Source organism: Sebastes fasciatus, chromosome 2, assembly GCF_043250625.1.
Source record: "Sebastes fasciatus isolate fSebFas1 chromosome 2, fSebFas1.pri, whole genome shotgun sequence".
NCBI classification, from domain to species: domain Eukaryota; kingdom Metazoa; phylum Chordata; class Actinopteri; order Perciformes; family Sebastidae; genus Sebastes; species Sebastes fasciatus.
This window is the reverse complement of record NC_133796.1, coordinates 18425856-18449187: the sequence shown is the minus strand read 5'-3', so window position 1 is coordinate 18449187 and position 23332 is coordinate 18425856. Positions and strand designations below refer to the sequence as shown.

General features: G+C 40.3%; 1 protein-coding gene across 3 annotated transcripts in view; it reads left to right on the top strand.

The window, feature by feature from the left end:
- smyd3 (SET and MYND domain containing 3) overlaps positions 1 to 16861 on the top strand; it is a 90837-nt gene extending 73976 nt beyond the window's left edge. For all 3 annotated transcript variants that reach the window (XM_074612514.1, XM_074612531.1, XM_074612522.1), the window contains exons 7-12: positions 3315 to 3417; positions 4041 to 4151; positions 7377 to 7464; positions 7697 to 7871; positions 15975 to 16083; positions 16448 to 16861. In XM_074612514.1, coding sequence (XP_074468615.1) covers positions 3315 to 3417; positions 4041 to 4151; positions 7377 to 7464; positions 7697 to 7871; positions 15975 to 16083; positions 16448 to 16564 — 703 coding nt within the window. In that variant the 3' untranslated portion in view covers positions 16565 to 16861. The remainder of the gene's footprint in view (positions 1 to 3314; positions 3418 to 4040; positions 4152 to 7376; positions 7465 to 7696; positions 7872 to 15974; positions 16084 to 16447) is intronic.
- Positions 16862 to 23332: the final 6471 nt, after the last annotated feature.

The window sequence follows — 23332 nt, the reverse complement described above, 5'->3', positions numbered from 1 at the left end:
TAGACGAATATTTAAAAAAAATAGTACATCTACTGAGCCTTTAGAAAGGTGCTGAAAAGTATGACATTATCTGAAAAAAATCATTATGATTGTGAATTAATCATTTTAAAATGAACGTTTTGTTTATCTCTGTGGAAGATATCTGATGTTTAGTTCCCACTTCTAACAAGGCTTGTGAGCCAATAGTAGAATAACGTTGGTATCACGTGGTATCTCTGGGTCGTCATTCAGTGTGGAAAAAACGGATGAATGTCTGAGATTGACGGTAAGTGCCCGGCAACGACTTGTTGTGAAGTAAATGCAATGGAACGGGGGAGGGAGAATGTCACATCTAGTGACTGAATGTTATCAATGTTATCAATAGCACCTTTAATACAGTAGTGAACCACTTCTGCACAACAAAGACACACTGAGAATCTCTCTCTGAAAAAAATAAAGACGCAGGAAACATTAACGCAGAGAGGAAAGTATTTAACCCCTTCTTTCATTAAATATCATCAGTGATTGGCCCTCTTCTGTCTCCACTCATGTGATATTTGGCTCTCTATCCTGCTGCGTTCAGAAAACAGTTAGTTTCTGTTAGTGTGAGCAGATATTGTTAATGTGAGATGTGGTTTAGTTAATTAATCTAATTAGTATGCTAATGAGCTGCTCTCCATCAGATGAAAGCAGCGTTTGGAGGGCTTGATTTCTAGTTGATATTCAACCCGTAACTTCTCCACTGTAGAACAAAGCCAGGGGGTTACTGATGGTTTTACAAAGGCTCAACACACACACATACACACACACAGTCTTTATCTCTTGCACCCATTGTTTAGCTCTATGAATATGATAAACGACAACAGCAGTAATGGAGGGGGTCATAAAAACAGACAAACCTCTTCAGTATTTTTTCCAGCCACGTGTGCAGTGACAGTAAACTTATTTTTATGGGTCAGGGAGGTTTTAAAATACTTTAATAATAATAAAAAAGGAAGCCACAGCATTCACAACAATTACAGTGTCGACACGGGAAAGATCAAGCACAGACTTTACAATATAGTAAAATCACCACCATTCAGTATAGTTACATGCTTTTTGTTTTTAAGTCTTTCAGTCATTTTTACAATTCATGAAGCGTAGGCCACATATAAAACAACGATTATAAGAGTGATACACTCAGTTGCCAGTTTATTAGGTACACCTAGCTAAGACTAGCAGTCTTATACAACAGTCCTGCAATAAATCCTACTTTCATGGAGGTTAAATTATGTTTTGTAATAATAATAATGTTGTATACTGTATGTTCGGAAGTGTTGATTCAACTGTCAAAGACATCATTCATTGAAAATCATACAATTAAAGTCTATTACTACTCGTTAGGTCATGTTGTGACAGCAGGCATATATAAATGTTTTAGCCAACGAAAAACTGAATTTGATGAATCCAGCCTCTCTCCCATTAAATACCTTTTACAGATAAATGATTCCTCCTTGTGTTGCAGTACATCCTGCCCCAACAATTTTCTCATTATGATCAAGCCCCCAGGAAGAGCGATGGTCTCTGAAGCAAATTTTACATAGTGGCCAAACGGTGGAATTACAAACTTCCGTGTCCGTCACGTGATGCCATTGGGCCCAAAAATACTTTTCCCCATAGACTTACTTTGGGAAAGAGATATCTGGAAATCAGCTGATAATGTTTTTTTAAGGTAATGTCCCAAATGCTTCGACCATTGCCATGGTAATCAATATCCAAATCAGTATTCGAATGCTTCGTTTTTTTTTCTTTTTAATATAAGTACATAATAAGAAAGTATAAATCCCCAAATAGCCCATGAAATAAGAAAAAATCCCACAACATTATTCATATTCAACATGAATTACTATTAGTTATTCTCAGACGGATATCGCTGTTTGTTGTGTGTAGAAGTGTGTGGGTGTACAGTAGTGTGTAAGCGGCACTGAAACGGGGGAGATGGAGACAGACAGCCTGCTGCGAAGCTTCGAATACCTTCAAATATTTCTCAAAAAATGGTATTCGGGACAGCCCTACTTCCCAGTTCAAACACTTGAATAGCCCTTATTTAAATCAATAGGTCTTAAAAGTTGTAAAAAGCACTAATAGCTGAATCCAGAGTTATTTCCCTTCCTCCGTTCATGTGAATGAGCCCCAGACCGAGGCTGGAGCGAGGGCTGGGAGGCTGAATTGAAGGAAAATGCTACTGCGCCTGCTCTATGGGCCCAATGGATGCGGGAGATCGTGGTAATTTTATACTCGTAAGTCAAGTTTTTTGCTTCATGCATCACTGAGCAACTTTCATAGGAATGAACGGGGCCCCGCCTCCAACGCTGTATCCAGTTCTCTTTAGTTACACTGTGCGAAACACATCATACTTGCACATATGTTCTAACATTGTCTCAAAATGCTGTTTCATTATGGTTTTAATAAAACCCAGTATGGTAATACTGGTAATATTAAACGTAAGGGAAGAAGCCATTAATGCGTTCAATCAGAGTGTAAATAAAAACAATAATATGTGGCATCAGTGTTATGATGCAGAGACTGTCAGTCAGTGTGCGTGTCGATGAGTAGGAGGATTGACTGTATCTATTTTAAATTTGGGAAATGAGTCTTTGTTGTGACAGAAGTGGAGTACCCATCGTTTCCTGATTTATTTGTGAATATGTGTCTGAGAGAGAGATAGAGAGAGAGAGAGAGACGGAGAGAGAGAGAGAGGCCGATAGAGCAGCAGAATATGAAGAGTGACATTTGTTATGACAGAAGCAGAGTACTCATTTTGTCATACTGTGCAGGGAATTATCTGCGTTTGTATGTGTGTCCACGTGTGTGTAACTTGTCGTCTGAGGTTCATTTGAGCGACTCCGTCTTAACCTATATGTGCAGGATTCACATTATGAGACGCCATGCTGCCAGATGATATTTAACCCCCTGGAAGCACCTTGGGTATAGGGATAACACGTATAGTATCCTACAGCTGTCACACTAAACTGGCTGATAGATGGATGGTGATCTTGAGGGAGAAGTGTCACTCAACATGTGTTTTATCTCTCATGAATATGTCGGAACAAATTACCATTTCAGTCAACATTGGTCTCAGTGATTTGAGAAACCCCTGAACAGTTGGACACGTGGCAGTTGGTGGCTCAGCAGGATGAGGCTCTAGTTGTATTTCCTCGACATGTATCATGTGCTCTCTGGCTTTCTGTGGAAGTTAAACATTTAACCACAGATACAATTCTCTCTCCCATTTCTCCTCCCTCCTCTCTCCCCTCCTCCCTCCTCTCCTCATCATCTTGTTTGCTCTCTCCCAGTTTATCTCTGCTAAACCATGACTGTAGGCCAAACTGTGTGATGGTGTTTGTGGGAACAAAACTGCAGCTCAGAGCTGTTCGGGATATCAACCCTGAAGAGGAGGTACGAGCAAGGGAAAAAAAAAAAAATACTCACACTTCATCTTCACAACATTAACAACATGGACTATGACTCTGATTTTATCGACTGCCTCTGCTTTTATGTCCGTGTTCTTTATGAGCAATATTTATTGAATGTTTTTTATTTGCTGCTGTTATTGATGGAGGAGCCAACGCCTCAGGCTGTTTTGAATGAAACATAATCTGAAACTGAGAGCCATATTTTACATGGACATAAAATCACTTTGGGTATTATGTGAATTTTATCGTTCAAGTAATAATAAATGTTGATGGAAGGAACAATAAACCTAATGGTATTAGAGCAATCCTAAAAAATGTAGCCAAGTGAAATATCACTGCAGGATGACACGTCCCAACTTGGCAGCGTCTTGCCTCATTTTCCATACTTCACCATCCCTCCTGACTATGTAATGAGACGCATCCATGCCATCTGGAAGATAGACACACACATATACACACACACACTTTACTCCTACAGTATCTCTTTCCACTATACACAGTCTACACAATTTAGATTCCAAATTATTTATCTTCCTGCACTTAACTGCATTTATCTATTATCTATAGTAGAGCAAAAAAGCAAACTAAACTGTTCTCTGTTTCCAGCTGACTATATGTTACATTGAGACGTTGTCATTGACTGAAGATCGACAGAGACAGCTGGAGGACCAATACCATTTTACATGCCGCTGCCAGCATTGTGACTCTCAAGACAAAGTAAGACGCACACAAATTACATCGTCACATTCACTTCTGATTTTTCAGGGTTTCGAATATTTACATAATTGTCATTTATTTCCATACATTAACTATGCCAGTGGCTACATTTAGATGCACATAATGACTACAATTTGAGTGTTCGGATTTGAAAGTATAAGGAACACCATTGTGAAGCTACAGAATTATATAAAAACCTAAAAAATGGACCTGCTCTTTAAGATGTTTCTTATCAAAGCATCACATTCATATTCTTGCATCCTGTTATGGAGCACAGTCCAGAAATGTGTGAATACACTTCTCCAAATGATAATACAATATCAGTTTTGTTCAGGTATTCCACATCTCTCTTCATTCTCCTGTGGTAAACACGTTCATATACACTGCTTTGAGATGTTTGTAATGCAGCCTGAATACAGCACAAATATATCCTCCCAGAGTTAGATGCATCACTTGGTAAATTTCTGTTAGCATGTCTTACAGTACAGACTTTGTTAATAACCTAGAGAGTGCTTGTACAGTAGGTGATGAAACAACAGAGGTGACGCAGCGGAGAAGCTTACTGTACCCCAAAAACATTGCATTGGGTTGCAGTGTGTTGCTGGTATGTTGCAATATGAGAAACTGTAATAAAAACTCCTGTAGAGAGATTTAAATGGCTACAAGTCCTCCCCGTATCTTCCCATTCATTACTGCCTAAATGATTGGATCATTGGTGTGCAGGTGAACATAGCCATTGTTGCCTTTAAGGCCATTCTCAAATTACACAACACACCTATGTATGAAGTTCCTCCCTAATCCAAACCTAACCCAAATCTCTTAATCGTTTAACTTTGCAAAAACTGTTCTTGCTTGAAATGTGTAAAACGTGGTTTTCACAAGACCAGAAGTTCAAACACACACAAGCATGCTCTCTCTCTCTCTCTCTCTCTCTCTCTCTCTCTCTCTCTCTCTCTCTCTCTCAAACACACACACACACACACACACATGTTATGCCGCTATTGGCTGTGTATCTGTGCATAACGTGTTACAGTGTACCCTTCCCTGTCCTCTCCTCCTTTTCCCTCCTTCACTCTCTCTTATCTCCTGCTGTCCTCCTCTTCCTCTCCGTCACTCTGTCACGCTCCACCTCTTCACACTTCTCTCTCTCTCTCTCTCTCTCTCTCTCTCTGACCACCTACTGAAAAATGAGAATATTATCTTGTCTTTCAGCTGCAGTTTTCTTTTCCATCCATCTTAATTCACTCAGTCTCTCTCTTCCAGTATCTCCCTGTCTCGCCGTCTCGCTCCGTATGTTTTCATTTTTCTCTCTCTCCTTCTCTGTTTTCTCTGCCTTCACTTCTTCCTCCAGCTTTGTTCTCTGTATATGACACTTTGGTCTTACTCCACCACAACACAGCAGCACTCAAAACTGAGTGTGTGTGTTTGAGATAAGGTAAGAGAGAGCACTCAGTTGATTCTCTGGGACAATTGCATTCATTTTATTCATCCCACCGTTGTTCGGCATACAACACACACGCACACACACACACGCACGCACGCACGCACGCACACACACACACACACACCACACTTTCAGTCGTTCCCCCTCTTTCCCTTTAATCTTCAGATGATGATGGCAGGATGCTGGGTTGTGACCCAAAGTCGTCATGGCAACAGATGACTGTTGACATCAAACCCAGGAGGATTGTATGTTGTTTTTCTCTGCACATGAAATAAGAGGGTTTTCATTAATAAATACTATTCCTTTAGTTTCAACTTCGTGATCTTCGTGAGGCGTGTAAACATCTTAAACAAAATTTAGAGTAAGCTAGTCTGGTTGAAGTATTTTTTAGTAGGGCTGAAACGTACCATTATTTTTATTGTCGATTAATCTGTTGATTATTTTCTCGATTAATTGATTAGTTGTTTGGTCTATAAAATGTCAGAAAATGGTGAAAAATGTCGATCAGTGTTTCCCAAATCTTGTTTTGTAAACAACTCATTCAGTTTACTGTCTCTGTCAGTTTACTGTCAGAGAATTTTTACTTTTTTTCTTTCTTAAAAAATTACTCATCTATTAATTGATCACCAAAATAGTTGGCGATTAATTTAATAGTTGACAACTGGCAGCTCTATTATTTAAGTTTTAAATGAAACCAGACTTACTATCAGTTCACTGAGCACTCAGCCACAGTCTCTCTTTTTTTATATCAACTTTGCTTTTTGACTTAACAACTCCTGTACAAGGCGGTGTTGATCTGTTGCTGTTTCTTTATGCATCAGTGTACTCTGTGTGTCCGTGCGTGTGTAGTTCAAAGGCACTTAGAACCGTATTGCCCAACATTTACCATCTAAGTGGTTTATTTCCCATAGATCACCCATTGCAATTTTTTTTTTTTTTTTAACCTTTATTTATTCAGGTGAGATTCATTGAGAAGCAATGCTCTCTTTTTCAGGAATGCCCTGATCACATTCACACAGTTAACTCCTGAAAGCTGCCCAGTACAACCACAGTCTGATCTGCTGGCCACTGAGCAGCTCCACTGGAGCAGTTGGGGTTAAGGGCCTTGCTCAAGGGCACCTCAGCTGTGGTAATGAGATTTATCCTGCTGGTCCCAAGGGATTGAACCAGCGACCTTCCAGTCACAAGCACGCTTCTCTAACCTTTAGGCCACCACTGCCCCAGTCTCCTGGGATTTGTATCTTCGTGTTTATCTCTATGTTTTAACCTTTCCCTTGTCATGCAGGACACTTAAAACACAATGCATGATGGGAGTTCTTTTTAAATCGCTACCTAAGCAACAACTACACAGAGGTACTCTGTAAATCTGTCACACAAATGCTCCCACACACACACACACACACACACACACACACGCGCGCGCGCGCGTACACACACACACACACACACACACACACACACACACACACACACACACACACACACACACACACACACAGCAGAATGTCAGTGTTGTAATATCTGTGGTTGCCATCAGCTGTCAGTCCACTGAGATGAGATATACAAAGTCCAGCCAGGACATTTTGACCTTTAACTCTTGTGTATTCAAATTTGAATTAACTCACTCTATTTGATTTGTTTTTGATGCCCAGTCCTCATAATGGTGCTGTGCGTGCCTTTGTGTGTAGGTCAAGTATGTACATGCGTTTTGTTTTTTTTAGCCGTTATTGTCTACTTAGTCAGTGTGGATGTTCAGGTGGTCCCTTTCGTCTCTTCCCTAGGACGGACTCATGCTGTCCGGGAAAGAATCAACATGGCGCCTGCTGAAGGAGGCTCTACCCAGACTGGAAGGACTGAAAACAGAGTCGAGTATCCTTTACCTTCAAGATCCACTACAGCCAATGGACTCTGAGCATTGTCATCATCCATCATCTACTGGGATGATGATTAAATAAGTCGAGGCCTCTCCACTGCCAACAATTCAATATTGTCTTTATAAATATGTAAGATTTCCCTTAAGAGATGCAAGTGTGCAGCTTTAATTTGTTATATTTTGTAGGTGACCCGTATAAATGTTGCTTTTCCTTAAGTGACCCTGCAGATTGGCAAGCACTACTAGAGGGCTGTAGTTGTCTATTATCGACTGTTGGTGATGACGTGCCCGATGAAAATCTGTATAAACTCAGAATGACAGACATGGCTGTAGATGCTTCCATTCACCTGGGACACTGGGAGGAGGCTGTGGGATATGGGGAGAAAACACTTCCAGTATACAGGTGAGTCAGTGTGTGTGTGTGACGGGCTTAACTGTATTAAGATTTAAAGGGGGAGGAAAAAAACTTTAAATCTGGATATCCACTTGGATTGAGTGACTTTTCTTTCCTGATTCTACAGTAGTATTAACAGCAGTGTGAGGAAAAGGACAAGACTCATCCAGAGTGCATCTGAAGGGCAACTTCCTCAGTTAAGGCAGAAATGCACAACTCTCTTTACCAATGTGGATTATTACTTCAACGATTTGGGCTGCTACGCAATCCTAATGCCTTCACAGTCATCACAAGGCTTCCAGACAGTATTTCATGTTATTTTAGACTAAGCTCCTTTGTTTTTAACACTCTCTGAGAGAGATTCTCAGACAGATGACCTGCAAAGATTAGGGAGATGCACAGGCAAGGGTAGGATGTGAAAAACTTGGATTATCATACCGATCTGCTGAGATAACATATTGTTTTTGAGTTTGAACCCGGAGAATGAGCTCTGAAAGCAGAGACTGAGATTTCACAATGCGCTGGATTTGACTCTTTGACCTGATGAAGGAGGCAAGGATTTCTGTTTTGTTCTAACCCTGTGGAGGACAAAGACAGCTCAACAGGGTTGTATAGAAATTAAAAAATTGTGGACAGGCATCAGAGTAATGTGTGTAACATTGTTTGTTTATGGAATAATGTTGTATATCCTGGAAAAGTATAATCCGTAGACTGGCATTTGGAAAACCCAATCTTTAAATTGAGCTTTATTCTTTAGCTAGTGTCTTCAAATCTCCAGAGATGTAATGTGATATCTGGGCTTGCAAGCCAACATCATTTGGTTCAGCGTATCCTCATACAACGTTTTGTGTGAAATATTAAGTTGATATCTTAAGTTAGTGGTGTAATGAATTTAAATGTCTCTCACTTGGTACAAACAGCGGTTTCCTGGGCGAAAGTCCGGTGTTTTTTGAACCACTTATCCACCCCAACCTCTTCCCTACGCTGTATTTGTCACTCTTTATACTTCTTGGCTCACTATTACGTGGATTACATACAAATTGATTTTGTGGTTATGTATACGAATTACAGTGCATTATTTTTCCTAGCCTGTTTGGTTTGCCTAAATTACAAGTTTGAATTGAAGTTAGGACCTAAAATATTTTGTATTAAAAGTACAAGATTGGATTATGATGTGGCAAGAAAGGGGAAAAAAAGAGTAGAGAGTAGTATTTCAAAGTAGTGACGTTACAGAGCAGATTAGAATAAAAGTTGAGTACGTAGTGTGCAGCAAACGAAAAAGTACAAAGAGAAAGAAGACAATGAAATACATGGGAACACGAGTAGATGAAAGGGGGAGACCACAAGAGCCGTCGTAATTAGTAGATATAAAAAAATAAATCTCTTGTTCTAATAAAAGGGGAATTACTGAAAACAGATTCATCTAAATAAATCCAAAGTTTTAGTTTGATCTTCTTGTCCGATTACAGTAAATTGCATCAACAGTTTTAATTGTCTTCTGGATGAGGTCCTCCAGCCCTCGCACATCCTGCAGTGTGTTTCTCTTTCCATCTCTCAAACTCAACATTATTCCCGTCAACTTTAGTGTATGTATAAGACTAATTGATCTTGTGTGAAGGGCAGAGCTCTAGTGGCATAGCCGTGATCTCCTTCTCTCTCTCACACACACACACACACACACACACACACACACACACACACACACTGAACAACATATCCGCAGGAGAGAAACAATAATACAGCCCATCAATAAATAACCAGCCACAGAGCAGCAGAAGGAGAGAGATGGTGATGAGAATGAGAAAGGGGATGGAGAGGTCGGTGTCAGCTGAAAGAAACTGGAGAAAATGTGTCTCAAGGAAGCCGAAGTGAGGGATGGTTGTGGGGAGAGAGCAGGGAGAGGGTTTAGGTGAGGATGGAAGTGAGAGAGGGGATGTACGCAGGTGATAAATGACAAATGAGAGAGGGGCAGAGGAGAGCGAGTAAATGAGTGACAGAATCACATGAAAGAGGTGGAAAAACAGGGAAAAGTGAGGTATAAAAAGAGGACTAGAGGAATGCACTAAGCAGCAAGGAAGGGAGACAACAATAAAAGAAAAAGAATGAAAGAGAAGGAGAGATAAGCATTCAGGAGAAAATAGTGAGAGAGAGAGAGAGAGAGCGAGAGAGAGAGAGAGAGAGAGAGAGTAAGTAGGAGGAAGATCTTCCATATTCATCTCCTATCTTCCTCTGGGCTCTTCAGATGGCAGAGAAGAAAGATAGCTGCAGGAGTTCTCTATCTCTCTCTTTCTCCTGTCCTTCCCCTCATTCTTTATTCCTTTCTTCTCTCACTCTCTGCAGGTCTTTTTTTTCAATTTCTCTATTCAGTTTGTGATGTATAGAGAGGGTTTTTCCATGCGCCTGTGAGCGTAAAATGCACACCTGCTGCAGGCTGCACACGCCATACTTATTGAATGTGTCCATGCTGCACATATTTTACTGCTATAGACATGCTTACACACACACACACACACACACACACACACACACACACACACACACACACACACACATGAATGCATGAATGTTCATGTATTCTTGAAAACATGCACACGGAGGTGTCTGTGCATCAAGAAGCGTATTCTGTGACGGCTTGTGCACATAAAGTAAAGCTCCAAAACAGATATTTTGATTTATCTTGTCTCTCTGCGCAAACATAGAAGATGTTTCTTCCCACTGAGATTAGCAGGGCAGCACTAACAGAGAGTAACAGCTAAGACTTGTCAATGACGTTCAGCTTCCATTCATTGATGTTTTTTGGTTAGTCCCTCAGAATAAGCAAGCAAGGATTTCTCTCTCTAGATGCACCGATTTGCATCTATTCAGCAGCTTTATAGAGAGAAATCTGTTGCATAAGAAAGACAGTGGCCTCGGTGGACCGGTGAAGCGCACCCACGCTGTCAGACTTCATGGATTCATGAAGTCTTTTAAAACCAGCACCATTACAGCATTGTTCTTTCCATTCCCTGGTGAAGACAAAAGTATTTCAGGGCAAATTACTGACTAAAGTAGAAGTTAAAAAAGTTAAGGAAAAGAAGGTGTGCAAAGTAATATTTACCAACACGTCAATAAATAACTTCTATAACTGCTTTGAAAACCACAAACTGATGAATAATGTACACATATGTAATGGCAGATTTTTCCTTAAAGGAACAGTGTGTAACATTTAGGGGGATCTATTGGCAGAAATGGACTGTAATATTAATAAGTATGTTTTCTTTGGTGTATAATCACCTGAAAATAAGAATCGTTGTGTTTTTGTTACCTTAGAATGAGCCGTTTATATCTACATACGGAGCGGGTCTTCTTCATAGAGCTGGCTTCCATGTTTCTAAAGTAGCCCAGAATGGACAAACCAAACACTGGCTCTAGAGAGAGCCTTTTGAGCTTTTACGTTTCCGTGCCGGCCACCATAGTCAACACGTAGGCAACACGCTTGGCACACGGGAGAAGTTTCAGTTCACCACTAAATGCTGCCAAATCCTACACGCTGCACCTTTAACACGTGTAAAATTCAAGGTCTGGTTGCAGAATGCCCCCGATTAGGGTATTATCTACTAATGTTTGGATATCAAAATCAACATTGAAAATGTAGAGGCAAAGGGTTGCAAGATAAATATGAGGGGTTGCAAGTTGATGAACAGGTTAGGAAAGAAATTGAAAAAATATATTTCCGCTAAAGAAAATTCTGACTTTCAATTCTGAACTCTCAAATCTTTGCATTTTTCTTGTGAAATACTGGATGGATTTACTCTTTAATCGTTGGAGTTGTGGGAGCCTTTGGATTGATAGTAGTCGCTACAGGAATGAAACAATCTGAGAAGGGAGCATCCCTCTTCGGTTGAGGTGCTTACAGCTCATAGACATATGCAACCTCCAAAAAGAGCCACTGTTGTAGATTACTGTGGTAAAGTTTCCCAGTGCCTCGATGGACTGTCCTGCAATGTAAAAGCTTTTATCCAGATTTCGGCAACAGTTAATGTGTCTGAATTTCTCCGGAAAGCCGGGTCGCCTAAATAGTTAAACCGTGATTTAAAGCTTATGTAAATGTTCTTTTTTTAAGTAACAGATGTACAGTGAAGTTGAGTTGGCTAAACTGTGGAAATATAGGACTGAAATTACTGTTGCATTGGACAGAAAACAAAATACAATTAAGGAGAATACTCACAGCTAATCTTTCCTCCATGTTTTCGTTCTCCTCCTTCGGTTTTCTACTTAGCAAGATAATCCATGTTTCCTTCTCGCTAACAGCAGGCCGTGGATCTTTTGTTCCAAACGAGAGCCTCATTAGTTCCACTGCATTTGCCTGGAAATGCTACACTTTTCCACAACTATTAATTTCTCCTTCTTGCCCCTTCTCTTACTCATAGCCGAGAGCTATGGCTTTCTAACTAGCTGCATACGGCGAGACCGTATTTTCCTTCAATTTACTCTCCCGGGGGGGAAAAAAGGAGGGGAGAATTCAGTAGACAGCAAGTTAATGAAATTATTTTAATTGCTGTGTGGCTCTATATGTAAAGAGGAAATATAATTGGAGTTTGGTGTTGATGTGTGTGTTTGCATGTCATGGCGGCTTGAATCACTGGCTTTGTAATTAAATCAATATTGTAACTTGCTGTTATTCATGGAGGACTAATGTTGTTGGTCTAGTCTTTGGACTTCCTATTTAATGATTCGATTCTAACCACAGAATCGGGGGCCACCTCTGTAATTGGTCGGCTTGCCAGTTAGTAGTTTAGTTAGGCTTGAAGGTATGAACAAATGGCCAATTAGCATTGTGAGTGAAAATGATCAAATGACTACGAGTTAATTAACTTTGATTTCACTCACTTCAGAAAACAGATTTTCCTTTTAAATCAAAGAGTGAAAAACTTTAAGTGTCAGAAAGTTGAAATAATGAAGATTAATGCTCCGTTAATAGCAGATGCAGTGCAGCTTATATTTACATGTGATTGAATTGAGAGCTTATTGAACCCTCTTGTGGTGCGTTTACTCTGGAGAGAAGTGACATCTGGCAAATACACCAGGTTATAGAGAGTGAAGTGGAGTCAAATCGGCCTTATCTTTGTGTGCATGCATGCTCATGCATTAATATTGGCGTGAATGTGTGTATTCATGTGTCTGTGTTTACTTACAGTTCTTTTTGTTTGTTTGTGTGAGAGTCAGAGAGAATGAGCCAGACAAGAAATTTAAATTTGCTTCTCAATGTGCTCTGTATTTACATTTAAATACCATCTTACAGCGGTTATATAACATCCGGTATGTGCAATCAAGAGAAAACAGAGAGAGAGAGAGAACAGGAGACAGAGGGAAGACTTAAGAAGACAGCAGAGGTGAAATGGAGGAGAGGAATGAATGGAGCGCAGCAGAGGAGAGAAGGAAGCGACCGTCCAACCAATGTCACCAGCTTTAATCCCTGCAGCTAGCGGGGCACAAAGCACAAATAGAAACAGGTACAGTAGGAGCAGAGCGAAGGAGATGGGAAAGAGGAAAAGGAAGGAGAGATGGAGAAGAAAAGAGGATAAATGACAAGTGACGTCAGGTAAATGAGCGTTTTGAGAACTCCAGTGTTTACCAACAACAAAGCTGCTTCCTAAAAAGTCCCCGGTGTGTGTTTATCTTTAGTAGAACTGTCCCAGGCAGCTCTTTGTGTGTGAACTGTCTCTTAAAAGCATGTCTATACGGTTTACATTTATGTAGGGTGCACTGTGCGAAACAAAGGTCATTACGCATCGGTGTGTATCATTAAGCATCAGTGCGTATCCATTTGCATGCATGTGTGCATACAAATTCAGTTATCTCATAATTATTTGTATTTTAGATGAACACATTTCCAACATCTTAAAGATCAGATAGTGTTTGTCCCTTCTATGAGGGTTGCGGGAGTCTCTTGGGTTGCGACTGAAATTCCACACTAACATGCTCTTTAGTACGCTAAAATAGGGTGTGACATTTTTTAGTATGTCCTTAGTAAACTTTAGTATGAAACCAATAGTGAATTGCATACTATTTCCAGTGAAATATTACAGTTTGCAACGCTGGACACTACGGCGGCATAAATATCCCACAATGCAATGCGATAGTGACGACAACGTTCACAACATACGTTGACGGACAGCTCTGTAACATCAGTAACGCTTCAATTTAACTGCAAGTATACGATTTTACTTTGTTAGACGGGATATAGTTTTTAAATTAATTAAATTTAGACTTTGATTCTCACAAATCGTTGTTTTGGTCACATGAGGTTGGCACGGGTTACCATGGTTACACGTCTCCAACCGGCAAGGAGGATCTCAGGAAGTGACGACGTAAATTACTGCTCAGTCCGTCCGAAAGGATACATACTACTGTTTATTCACAAGTATGTTGGACGATATACACATATTGGGTATGTAGTGCATAGTGTGTGATTTCGGATGCAGCCTTAGTGTCAAAATCATTGATCAGATTGATCAGAACTCCACATCACCATGGATACACATCAGAAAAGCAAAACTCGCTCTGTCTGTATGTTTTTCTATGGGGGTAAAGGCACTACAAGGTGATAGTGTGCACATGTTTGTGGATGATAAACAGTATTTTCATGCATAAATACACGGTGCACAGTAGTACAGTACAGTACAATAGCGATACAAGTGGTATATATACATACACAGTATGCGTTTGTGTGACTGTCACTCTACCGGTTTGTTTGGTGCATTTATCATGGGAATACGTGCAGTATTAGTTGTGCTTGTCAGTCTGTTGAAGTAGTGAAACTGGAATAGAAAGGAATTAATTGAAAGAGCTGGGATGAATAACAAATAATGAATATAAAGTGGAAACTCAGACACACAAATATGTAAAACACACCCACATGTTCAGGCAGGTATGTTCAGACAACAAACATGGAGACATCCATAATCCACACTTATTTCATCTGTTTTTTTCTTGCTGTTAAGACAGTTCGTCTTTTGCACACTCCTACTTGTTTATGCATCACACTTGCATACAGATACTGACTGGCAAAGCAAACTGTTATTAGTCTTGTCCATTTAATCATCTGTTTGTTGTCTGATGTCCGTGCTGTGAATGTTAGACTTTCTCAGACTCTCATAGGGGTCAGAGCAAATTACAGCGAATGGTAAAAGTGCATATCTTTCAAACTCTTGCCACCTCGTGTACGCTTCCATTCAAGAGGGAACTTCATAATGCATACATGCTTTGACTGGTTTATATGGCTGCCAAGAAACAGTTAAAGATCTCCATATTTTCATGTCATATGGAGTTCAAGGACAGTGCCTGTGGTGGTTCCAGAGAGTGTGCTCCAATTATCGAGGCTTCGCAGTGCTCAGCTTCCTTGGGAAAGCTTATGCCAAGCTGTTAGATAGGAGACAGAAGATGATTGTTGAACCTCAGATTCATAAGGAGTATTGTGGGATCCATCCTCGTCACATTGGACCAGCTCTTTGCTCTTTAGAGGATACTGGAGGGCTGATCAGAGTATGGCCATCCAGCCTATATGTTTTTTTTATCGTGTCCCTCTGGGTGTCCTGTGTGGAGAAGCCTTCCAGCGATGTATAACCAGAGGGAGCGCTTGTTTCTGCATTTCTGGGCAGTAAATCATGATGGATCTTCCAGGAGGAGCTGGAAGACGGGGCTGGATGAAAGGATGACTGGGCTACATGGCTTAACCTGCTGACATCACATGACCTGGGCCTGGATAGATGGATAGACTATACATTACAGCCACTAAACTAAGCAATTTATGAGGATACTCTGATGTAATACAACAGTTTATGATTGATGAGTCTCCTTTTGGTATTACAAACATTTTCACATAAGTATTAACAGTTCCTATTTGAGCTTAGGAAAACAGTATATAGCATTTTTCAGCAAAAAGCACAAGGGAATGAGAATTGCAATAACAAAACAGGATACCAGAGGAATAACAGCATAAAAGGAGTAAAAACCATAATATTTATTTACATTAAATTAAGAGATCTGTGTCAAAGTTGCACCAAACCAACAGAAAACATTATCTTTCACCCATGTCTCTCTATCTTCCCTCTCTCTCTCTCCTTTCTAAAGCCAATACTACCCTGATCCCCATCCGGTCCACGGAGTCCAGCTGATGAGAGTTGGAAAGCTGCAGCATTACCTGGAACATATTGACGACGCTTTGGACACATTCAAGCAGGTGTGAGGGATGAAATACTGACGAACAGAAATTGCTAGAGTAAAAGCGTAGTGCTATTTTATACAGCAATGATCTAGTTTTTATAGTATTGTCCATCACTCCTATCAGAAATAACATTTTCCTCACCAAGTTAATTGCAGAGGTCTGGAGGCATGTAGCAATAGAGGTGATTAGACATGTTGTAAACACAAGTTACATTCAAATAATTACCCAAAGTTTCCTATTTAAACATCTATTAGATTTTTATAGAGTTACATTCTGGTTCAACTTTCAACTACAGTACAGTACTATCCCATATTGTTCTAACATTAGCAGGAATGACAGCTAAGACACTCTTTAAGTGTGTTTATTTCTCCTTTCCCAGGCCTATCAGATCATAAAGCTCACCCACGGTGACGATCACCCCATGACCACCGATCTGTTGATGAAGATGGAGGAATGTCGCACTGAGATGGCTCAACAATCATCCATCAGTCAGTGAGGCACAGACACAACAAAGGAAACAAAGGAAAAAACTGCGACTGGACATTTAACTACATGGACTAAATTCCCAATCCCAAACATCAGATTTACGAGATGAACAGAAAGTAGAGGAATATACATTTTGCCTTCTGTATATATATATCTGATGACTGTCATACGTTGAAACGAGTATGTTCACCGTCTGAATTTTTTATTTTCTTACAGTTTATCAGAAATTGTCTCAATAAAATTGCTTTGACCTTAATTTCTCATTTTGTAAAAACTGAATGAAATTAATAAAGATTTGTTACACTCAGATTAACAAGACAAAAGTCTACAGTACTTAAGCACAGCGTTGCTTTGAACTATGGATATACATGTATATAGATATAGGCTAGTTTAGCATGCTAATATTTGGTGATTAGCACTAAACACAAAGTAAAGCTGAGGCTGATGGGAATGTGTTTAGTTTTGCAGGTATTTGGTCATAATTTAAATTTAAATGATTGATTTCTTAAGTAAGTAGCCATGTAATAAACAGGATCATGTACAGCTAGCAGGTCATTGTTGTGAAATAAACCCCTGATGCGGCTCCCTGACGCAAAGCGGAGTTTGTTTGTTACACAATGACCAGTTTGCCGTACATTATCCATTACTTAGCATGCAGTAAAGACTGGAAGTTGGGGGAAACCGCTAATCTGTCTCTGTCCGAAGTAGAAATATGCCTACCACTGATCAATTAATCTGCACCTAAAAATACATTAAAAATATTCCCGTTGTGCTCAGTTCAAGTTTAATGACATACAAAGTTACCAGTCCTTGTGTGTGTGTGTGTGTGTGTGTGTGTTTGTATGGGGGGGCTGTAGGCCTCTGTCTCCTGCGTTTAATCTTCACATACCATCTAGATGTGTGTGTGTGCGTGTGTGGGTGTGTGTGGGTGTTGTTTTAGTAAAGATAGGTTCTCAAAACATCCATATTTCCTCTACACATATCCATCACACACACTTCCCATGTTAATCCCTGTTTTTGTGTGTGACAAGTTAAGCGCAGTGTGTCAGTGGTGGAATGTAGTGATGGGTTTCACACACACACACACACACACACACACACACACACACACACACACACACACACACACATACTTCCCATGTTAATCCCAAAAGTCTACCCTTTGCAAACTGATGACAGCATTTCCTCTGTGAGGGACACCCTGTGTGTGTGTGTGTGTGTGTGTGTGTGTGTGTGTGTGTGTGTGTTTGTGTGTGTGTGTGTGTGTGTGTGTCTGTGTGTCTGTGTGTGTGTGTGTTTCTATGGGTTATGGCAGGATTAGATAGATATTAGATATATTTATGTTTATGTTTCTAAAAGGTTTAGCTTTTCTGAAACGTTTTGCTCTCCCAGCACTGGAATAGCCGTCATGTCAGAATCCCCAAATCCTTCATCTCTCCTGGATTAGTCAGCAGTAAACTATTCTCTGTTCACCGTTCATTCATCATAACACATATTAGATTTAATTTTTTTAATTATTGACAATAATTACAGAAGTTATGGCAGTAAGCCCCCCTCTCCCAAATATGAGTGGAAGAAGAGAAGGGATTTTCATTAATTGTATCTTGAGAAGATAAAATGAAATGAATGTGCAGATTGAATGGAGTCGGGCCGTAATGAAACTAGTGGGATGAATGGTCTGTGGAAGAGTCTGTCCTGCTGTACAATACTGCTGTTCCTGCCTCCATTACTCACTTCATTGGCTCTGTTTCTTTCTGTCTCTCACCCTCTCCCTTTCTCCTCTCTCACTTCTTAACGGCCATCAAATTAGATTTACTATCGCTTAACCATAACCCTCTGTTTCTCCCTCTCTGCCACTCACTGTCTCTCTGTCTCTCTCACTCCCCAAAGGCTTTCAAATTAAATTCACTATTCGTCTCTTTCCTTCGCTGCGTGTCTCTGCAGGCAGCCTGAGCCAATCATAAAAAGGACACCGAGTGGTTTTAACCCATCTTCATTCACTCACCCTCCTGCCATTTGCTCTCCCCCATTTTCAATTTTCACTTTCATTTCGGAGACACTCCCTCGCTTTGTGTCTCCCCCTGCACCACCTCGCCTTTACGCTCTCTTTACTCCCCTCCTGCTACCCTCTCTCACTTTCTCTCTCCCTCCCTCTGTATCTTCATGTCTTCCCGGTCCATTTGTATTGTAATACAAATGTAAACCACCACCAAAATTCGAGACACGATTGGAGCCTGTGATTGTCAGGTCTCATTAAAAAAGGATTGACATTTGACGAACGAAATCGAAATCTAAGTTTTCTAATTCTGTTCAAGGTTTTGTAAAGTATTTTTTATTTTGTATGTCAAATTGTTCAAATTTTACGCATGAATATGCCACTTTATCAAATTACAAACTGACCCTTTAATAGGTCAAAACCACCGGTTGACTTTTTCCTTTCCCCTCTCAGCTGCTTGTTCCTCACACAAAGAGTTGTTGCTGTTTCATATTGTATTAACAGCCAGAGACGGTAGATTTTATCCGCGGTATCGCTTCTCTATTATCTTCTCGTGTTTCAGGGTTCAATGATAAGGAGTTGACGGATATTACCATATATTCATGAGTAATCTCACCTTACAATGAAAAAGCGAGACAAAGAGCCATATCTCCATGTTAACCCCACATCTTCACCATGTCCTCATCACCCATCCATCTTTCTTTCATCTTTGATTGGACTTCTTCATAATCAGAGCAGGCTCTTAAAACCAGAGGACTGTTGAGCCGAAGAGTAGCAGCTTCCTGGACACATTTCAACTTTACTTTGAGCCCTTGTTGAACGGAAAGTTGCTTGTTTCTTTGGTGTGAGTTTAGCCTTGTTAGCGGCATGGCTCTAGGGATGTTGGTTTGTCTATCAGTCGGTCGGTCGGTCCACCGCTTTACTCCAGACTGAATGATTGCCATGAAATTTAGTCCTGCAGGTATTCATAGTCCCCAGAGAATGACTCCTACTGACTTTGGTGATTCTCCGACTTTACATCTAGTGCCACAGTGTGGTTGACATTTGTGGTTTTGAGTGAAATGTCTCAACTAAGGATGTCACGGTGAGGAAATATTCCCACCGGTTAAAAAACTTGTGACAAAACTGGTGTTACCGATTACACCGGACATTTTACAAGAAAAAGACGTCGCTCAATATATGTAGAGAGCTTAATTTGATCTTTGTCTTTGGATGGCTGTGTGTCTGGCCTCTCCAGTCGAGCTTTCGCTGCGAGGCCACAGGTTTCCACCTGGCGCCGCTGCGCCTTGCACACCGGCTGTGAACGCTCCCTCCTCAGCAGGGCGATTGCCTCATTAACGTTATGGTTCCCTTATAGCATTGGGTTTAAATCTAAAATATTGCCAAATAGGCACTTTTGCTTTTCACTTTGACACCAAATCCTCCACCATCGTCTTGTCTGTTAATTCTCTCTCGTCCCATGTGTGTGAAATCTGACTGCTGCTACTCTGAGCTGAGACTCCGTACGGAGCAGACACTTTCACTTTCAGATTGTAGCGTCCGTTGTCCGACTATCTATTGATAACACGCCGCCGCTGATACGCCAAAATGAACTAAATGAGTTTTATTTCTATAAAAAAAAGCGAAAGGATGTAGGGTGAGTAATGTAATTGGTATACGACCGACCACTGTGTAACACCGGTAACACCGGTAACACCGACTACCGCGGCAAGCCTAATCTCAACAACTTTTGCTAAACTATGCCTAACGGGTAAAATGCGGTTCACCATGAAATCAAACGCTTTGCAGATTTAGGCAGAATATGATGGAAAATAGCACAAAGAAAAGGAAATGCAGCTACAACAAAGACTGTGAAACTACAGAAGGTGAAGCATAGAGATGTTACAAACTAAGGGGCAGAGTAGAAATATATTTCTTTAGAGCTAAAGTAGGCGAGATTGGAGCAAATATGATTAAAAAAAGCTATTTCTATAAAACGGTTGCTATATCCTGACAGTAGTACATGAAACAGGTAACCTGAAAAAAATCATGTGCCTCTGTGTCTTCCGGTGCTCCTAACGGCATCTGCGAGATTTCACAGACCGGAGGAAATCAAGCAGTAAGAGCTGATCTGAGTTCCGCTGTCCACTTGCTGTCTATGAGAGCCGACTGCCAATCATTTGCAAACTCTGACCAAACGGTCAAACTAGGCAGCACTGATCAAATATGAATCATTATTATGTTACGTTAATGCCTATGTCTCGCCTCAAATATTTTCAGAATCATCATGTAGTGTACTGTTTAGCTGTAAAATGAGAAAGTTTGTGCCGCCGCCATTGTGAAATCTGGTGAAGGAACGCCAAGTTATGGTCACATGACCGGAGCACAGCCAATAGGAACGCTCTCTCAATGAAATGACCTGTGATTGGTTGAAGTCTCCCGTCACTGGCTAGATTTACTAAAGCCTGAAAACAGAGCCATGAGGAGGTACAGAAGTCTAGTTTTCTCTCAGAACACTTGAATTACAATATGCTGAAAGGTTATTATGAAATTTTTGCCCAGTGATGCCAAAAATATACTGCCTGCTGCCAAATGTCACAGTTAGATAGACATTATATCCAAATGTTAGACTACCTCTCAGTATTGGTAACTAACGTGTCCCACATTGTCCCACACAAACATGTCTGAAAACCACATTGCTTTGCTTTTGTTTTCTGCTGCAAATTTAAGGTGCTTGAAATTCTTGCTTGAAAAGAACAAAGGGAGATAGATTAACATTTAAGAGGTGATTGGGATAAACAATGATCCTCTAGTTCTTTACAGCTTTCAGTCATTTTCATTTTCCGAGCACATATTTAAGTGTCTAAATCCATACAGGCACCTGATTACAAAATACAGTTAGAGAGGGAAACTGCCAAGAAGATTCACTTGTATTAAACAAGAATACTTCAAGACAAAGGCTAAGTGGACCTGACAATTATCAGGTAGGTACCAATCTCAAAAACAACAACAACTCAGAATGCTTTAGCAAAGAAATTAGTCTCCCTGAAATTAAACTCTTGCCTGAAATGATTTTAGCAGATAGATGAGTTTAGAAAGGAGAGTAATAGCCCATTTGGTGAGCGATGATTGCATATTATTCGTCCAAAATTACCCAGGAGATTATCCTCTTACTATATTTTTCAAATTAAATGTTTTTTATAACCTGAAATTCCAGGAATCCACTTGTCTCTCTATTTTGTCCTCCCTAACCTCACCCATCTTATTTCAGCTCTTCCACACCATCTCTCTTTTCTCCAATTCTTCTAACATGTAATCCTTTACTTCTAATCTCTCTCACACGTCTCCCTCGTTCTCTGCATTTCCCTTTTGCTACCTTTATTCTCCTCTCATCTCTCCCGCTCTCTCCCATTCCTTCCTTCACCTCCTTCCTGTTCCCTGCTGTGTGTGGGTGATCAAAGCCGGCTCAACAGGGCAATATGTCACCTAGAAGCTGCCTACAGGCTAGTGAAGGTATGAACACACACACACACACACACACACACACACACACACACACACACAGTGAAATCTAGTACATAACAGGCACACAAAGGCGAGCACATTTCCTTGAGGTTTGGGAGTGGAACACTTTATTTCAAATGTGTGAATTCATTAGCTAATAAGAATATTATGTGTTAAAGTTTAATACCAGCCAATCTCAGAACCCATCAGCCATCGGTTTATAGAGATTAAATACCTTAATAGGAGTCCTTGTGAAAGAGTTGGCGTAATTTTGGAAGGAAGCTTTTCAAATATCCCTATAAAAAGTGACTTGATAGTTAACTTAGTTGTTAGCATCCATCACTGCAGCTGAGACAGAGGGCTGCAGTGGAAATAGTTTCTCTGAGCTGATCAGTCTTTTCTCCAATTCTGTGGAAAAGACAGGAGCAACAGGGTTCGGCCATGTCTGGCAAAGATAACTGGATCATCACAAATTTAAAAAATAACCAATGAACCATTGAAGCTTTGTAGTAATCAACACTATAGGCTACCTGACGGTGGGATAACTCGTATTGTATCCACTTGGCTGCTGCACAGGCACAGAGGAACCCCAAAACAAATAATAGCTGATGTAGAAAACATAATAGAGGACATGGCTGAAAATATACTTCAGTTCCTCTTATTGAAAGAAGTTATTAAAATGTGGAATAAAACCTCAAGTTATATATTCCAACAGGAGTTGTTACGCTGGCGAACAGGTCAATGAGCATGTTCTGCAGTTACCTGGCTCATCTTTGTTTATTTGGAACAATTTAACATCACAGATTGATATAAATCAAACTTACATTTTCTCTAGCACAGATAATATGGTTGTATAGCATATGACTTTTATGTCACTATGTATGGAGCCATCTATTGGCTGCCTCCCAGCTGTATTTCACAGCCCGCTCTCATTTCCAGGGCGTCAAATACCGACGCTTTGTCAAGCTCTCGGCATCTGATAACAACACATAAGGCACCCTTTAGCGCGGGGGTGGGCAATTATTTTTCCTGGGGGGCCACATGAGAAACCCAGATTGTTACCGGGGGCCAAACAAATACTGTCGTAACCTCTATTTTATCACTAGATTAAATTATAGAAAACCTACTGCACACTTATTTTTCAGCATTTATTATACTGAAAATCACTCCAAACAGCATATTATTAAGAAGATTACATTATATGCAGTAGTCTTTGAACCGTACAGGACTGACTGTTTTGACTAGTAATATTTCCATTTAAAAAACTAAACAATAACACTTAACATTTCCTTCTTTTGT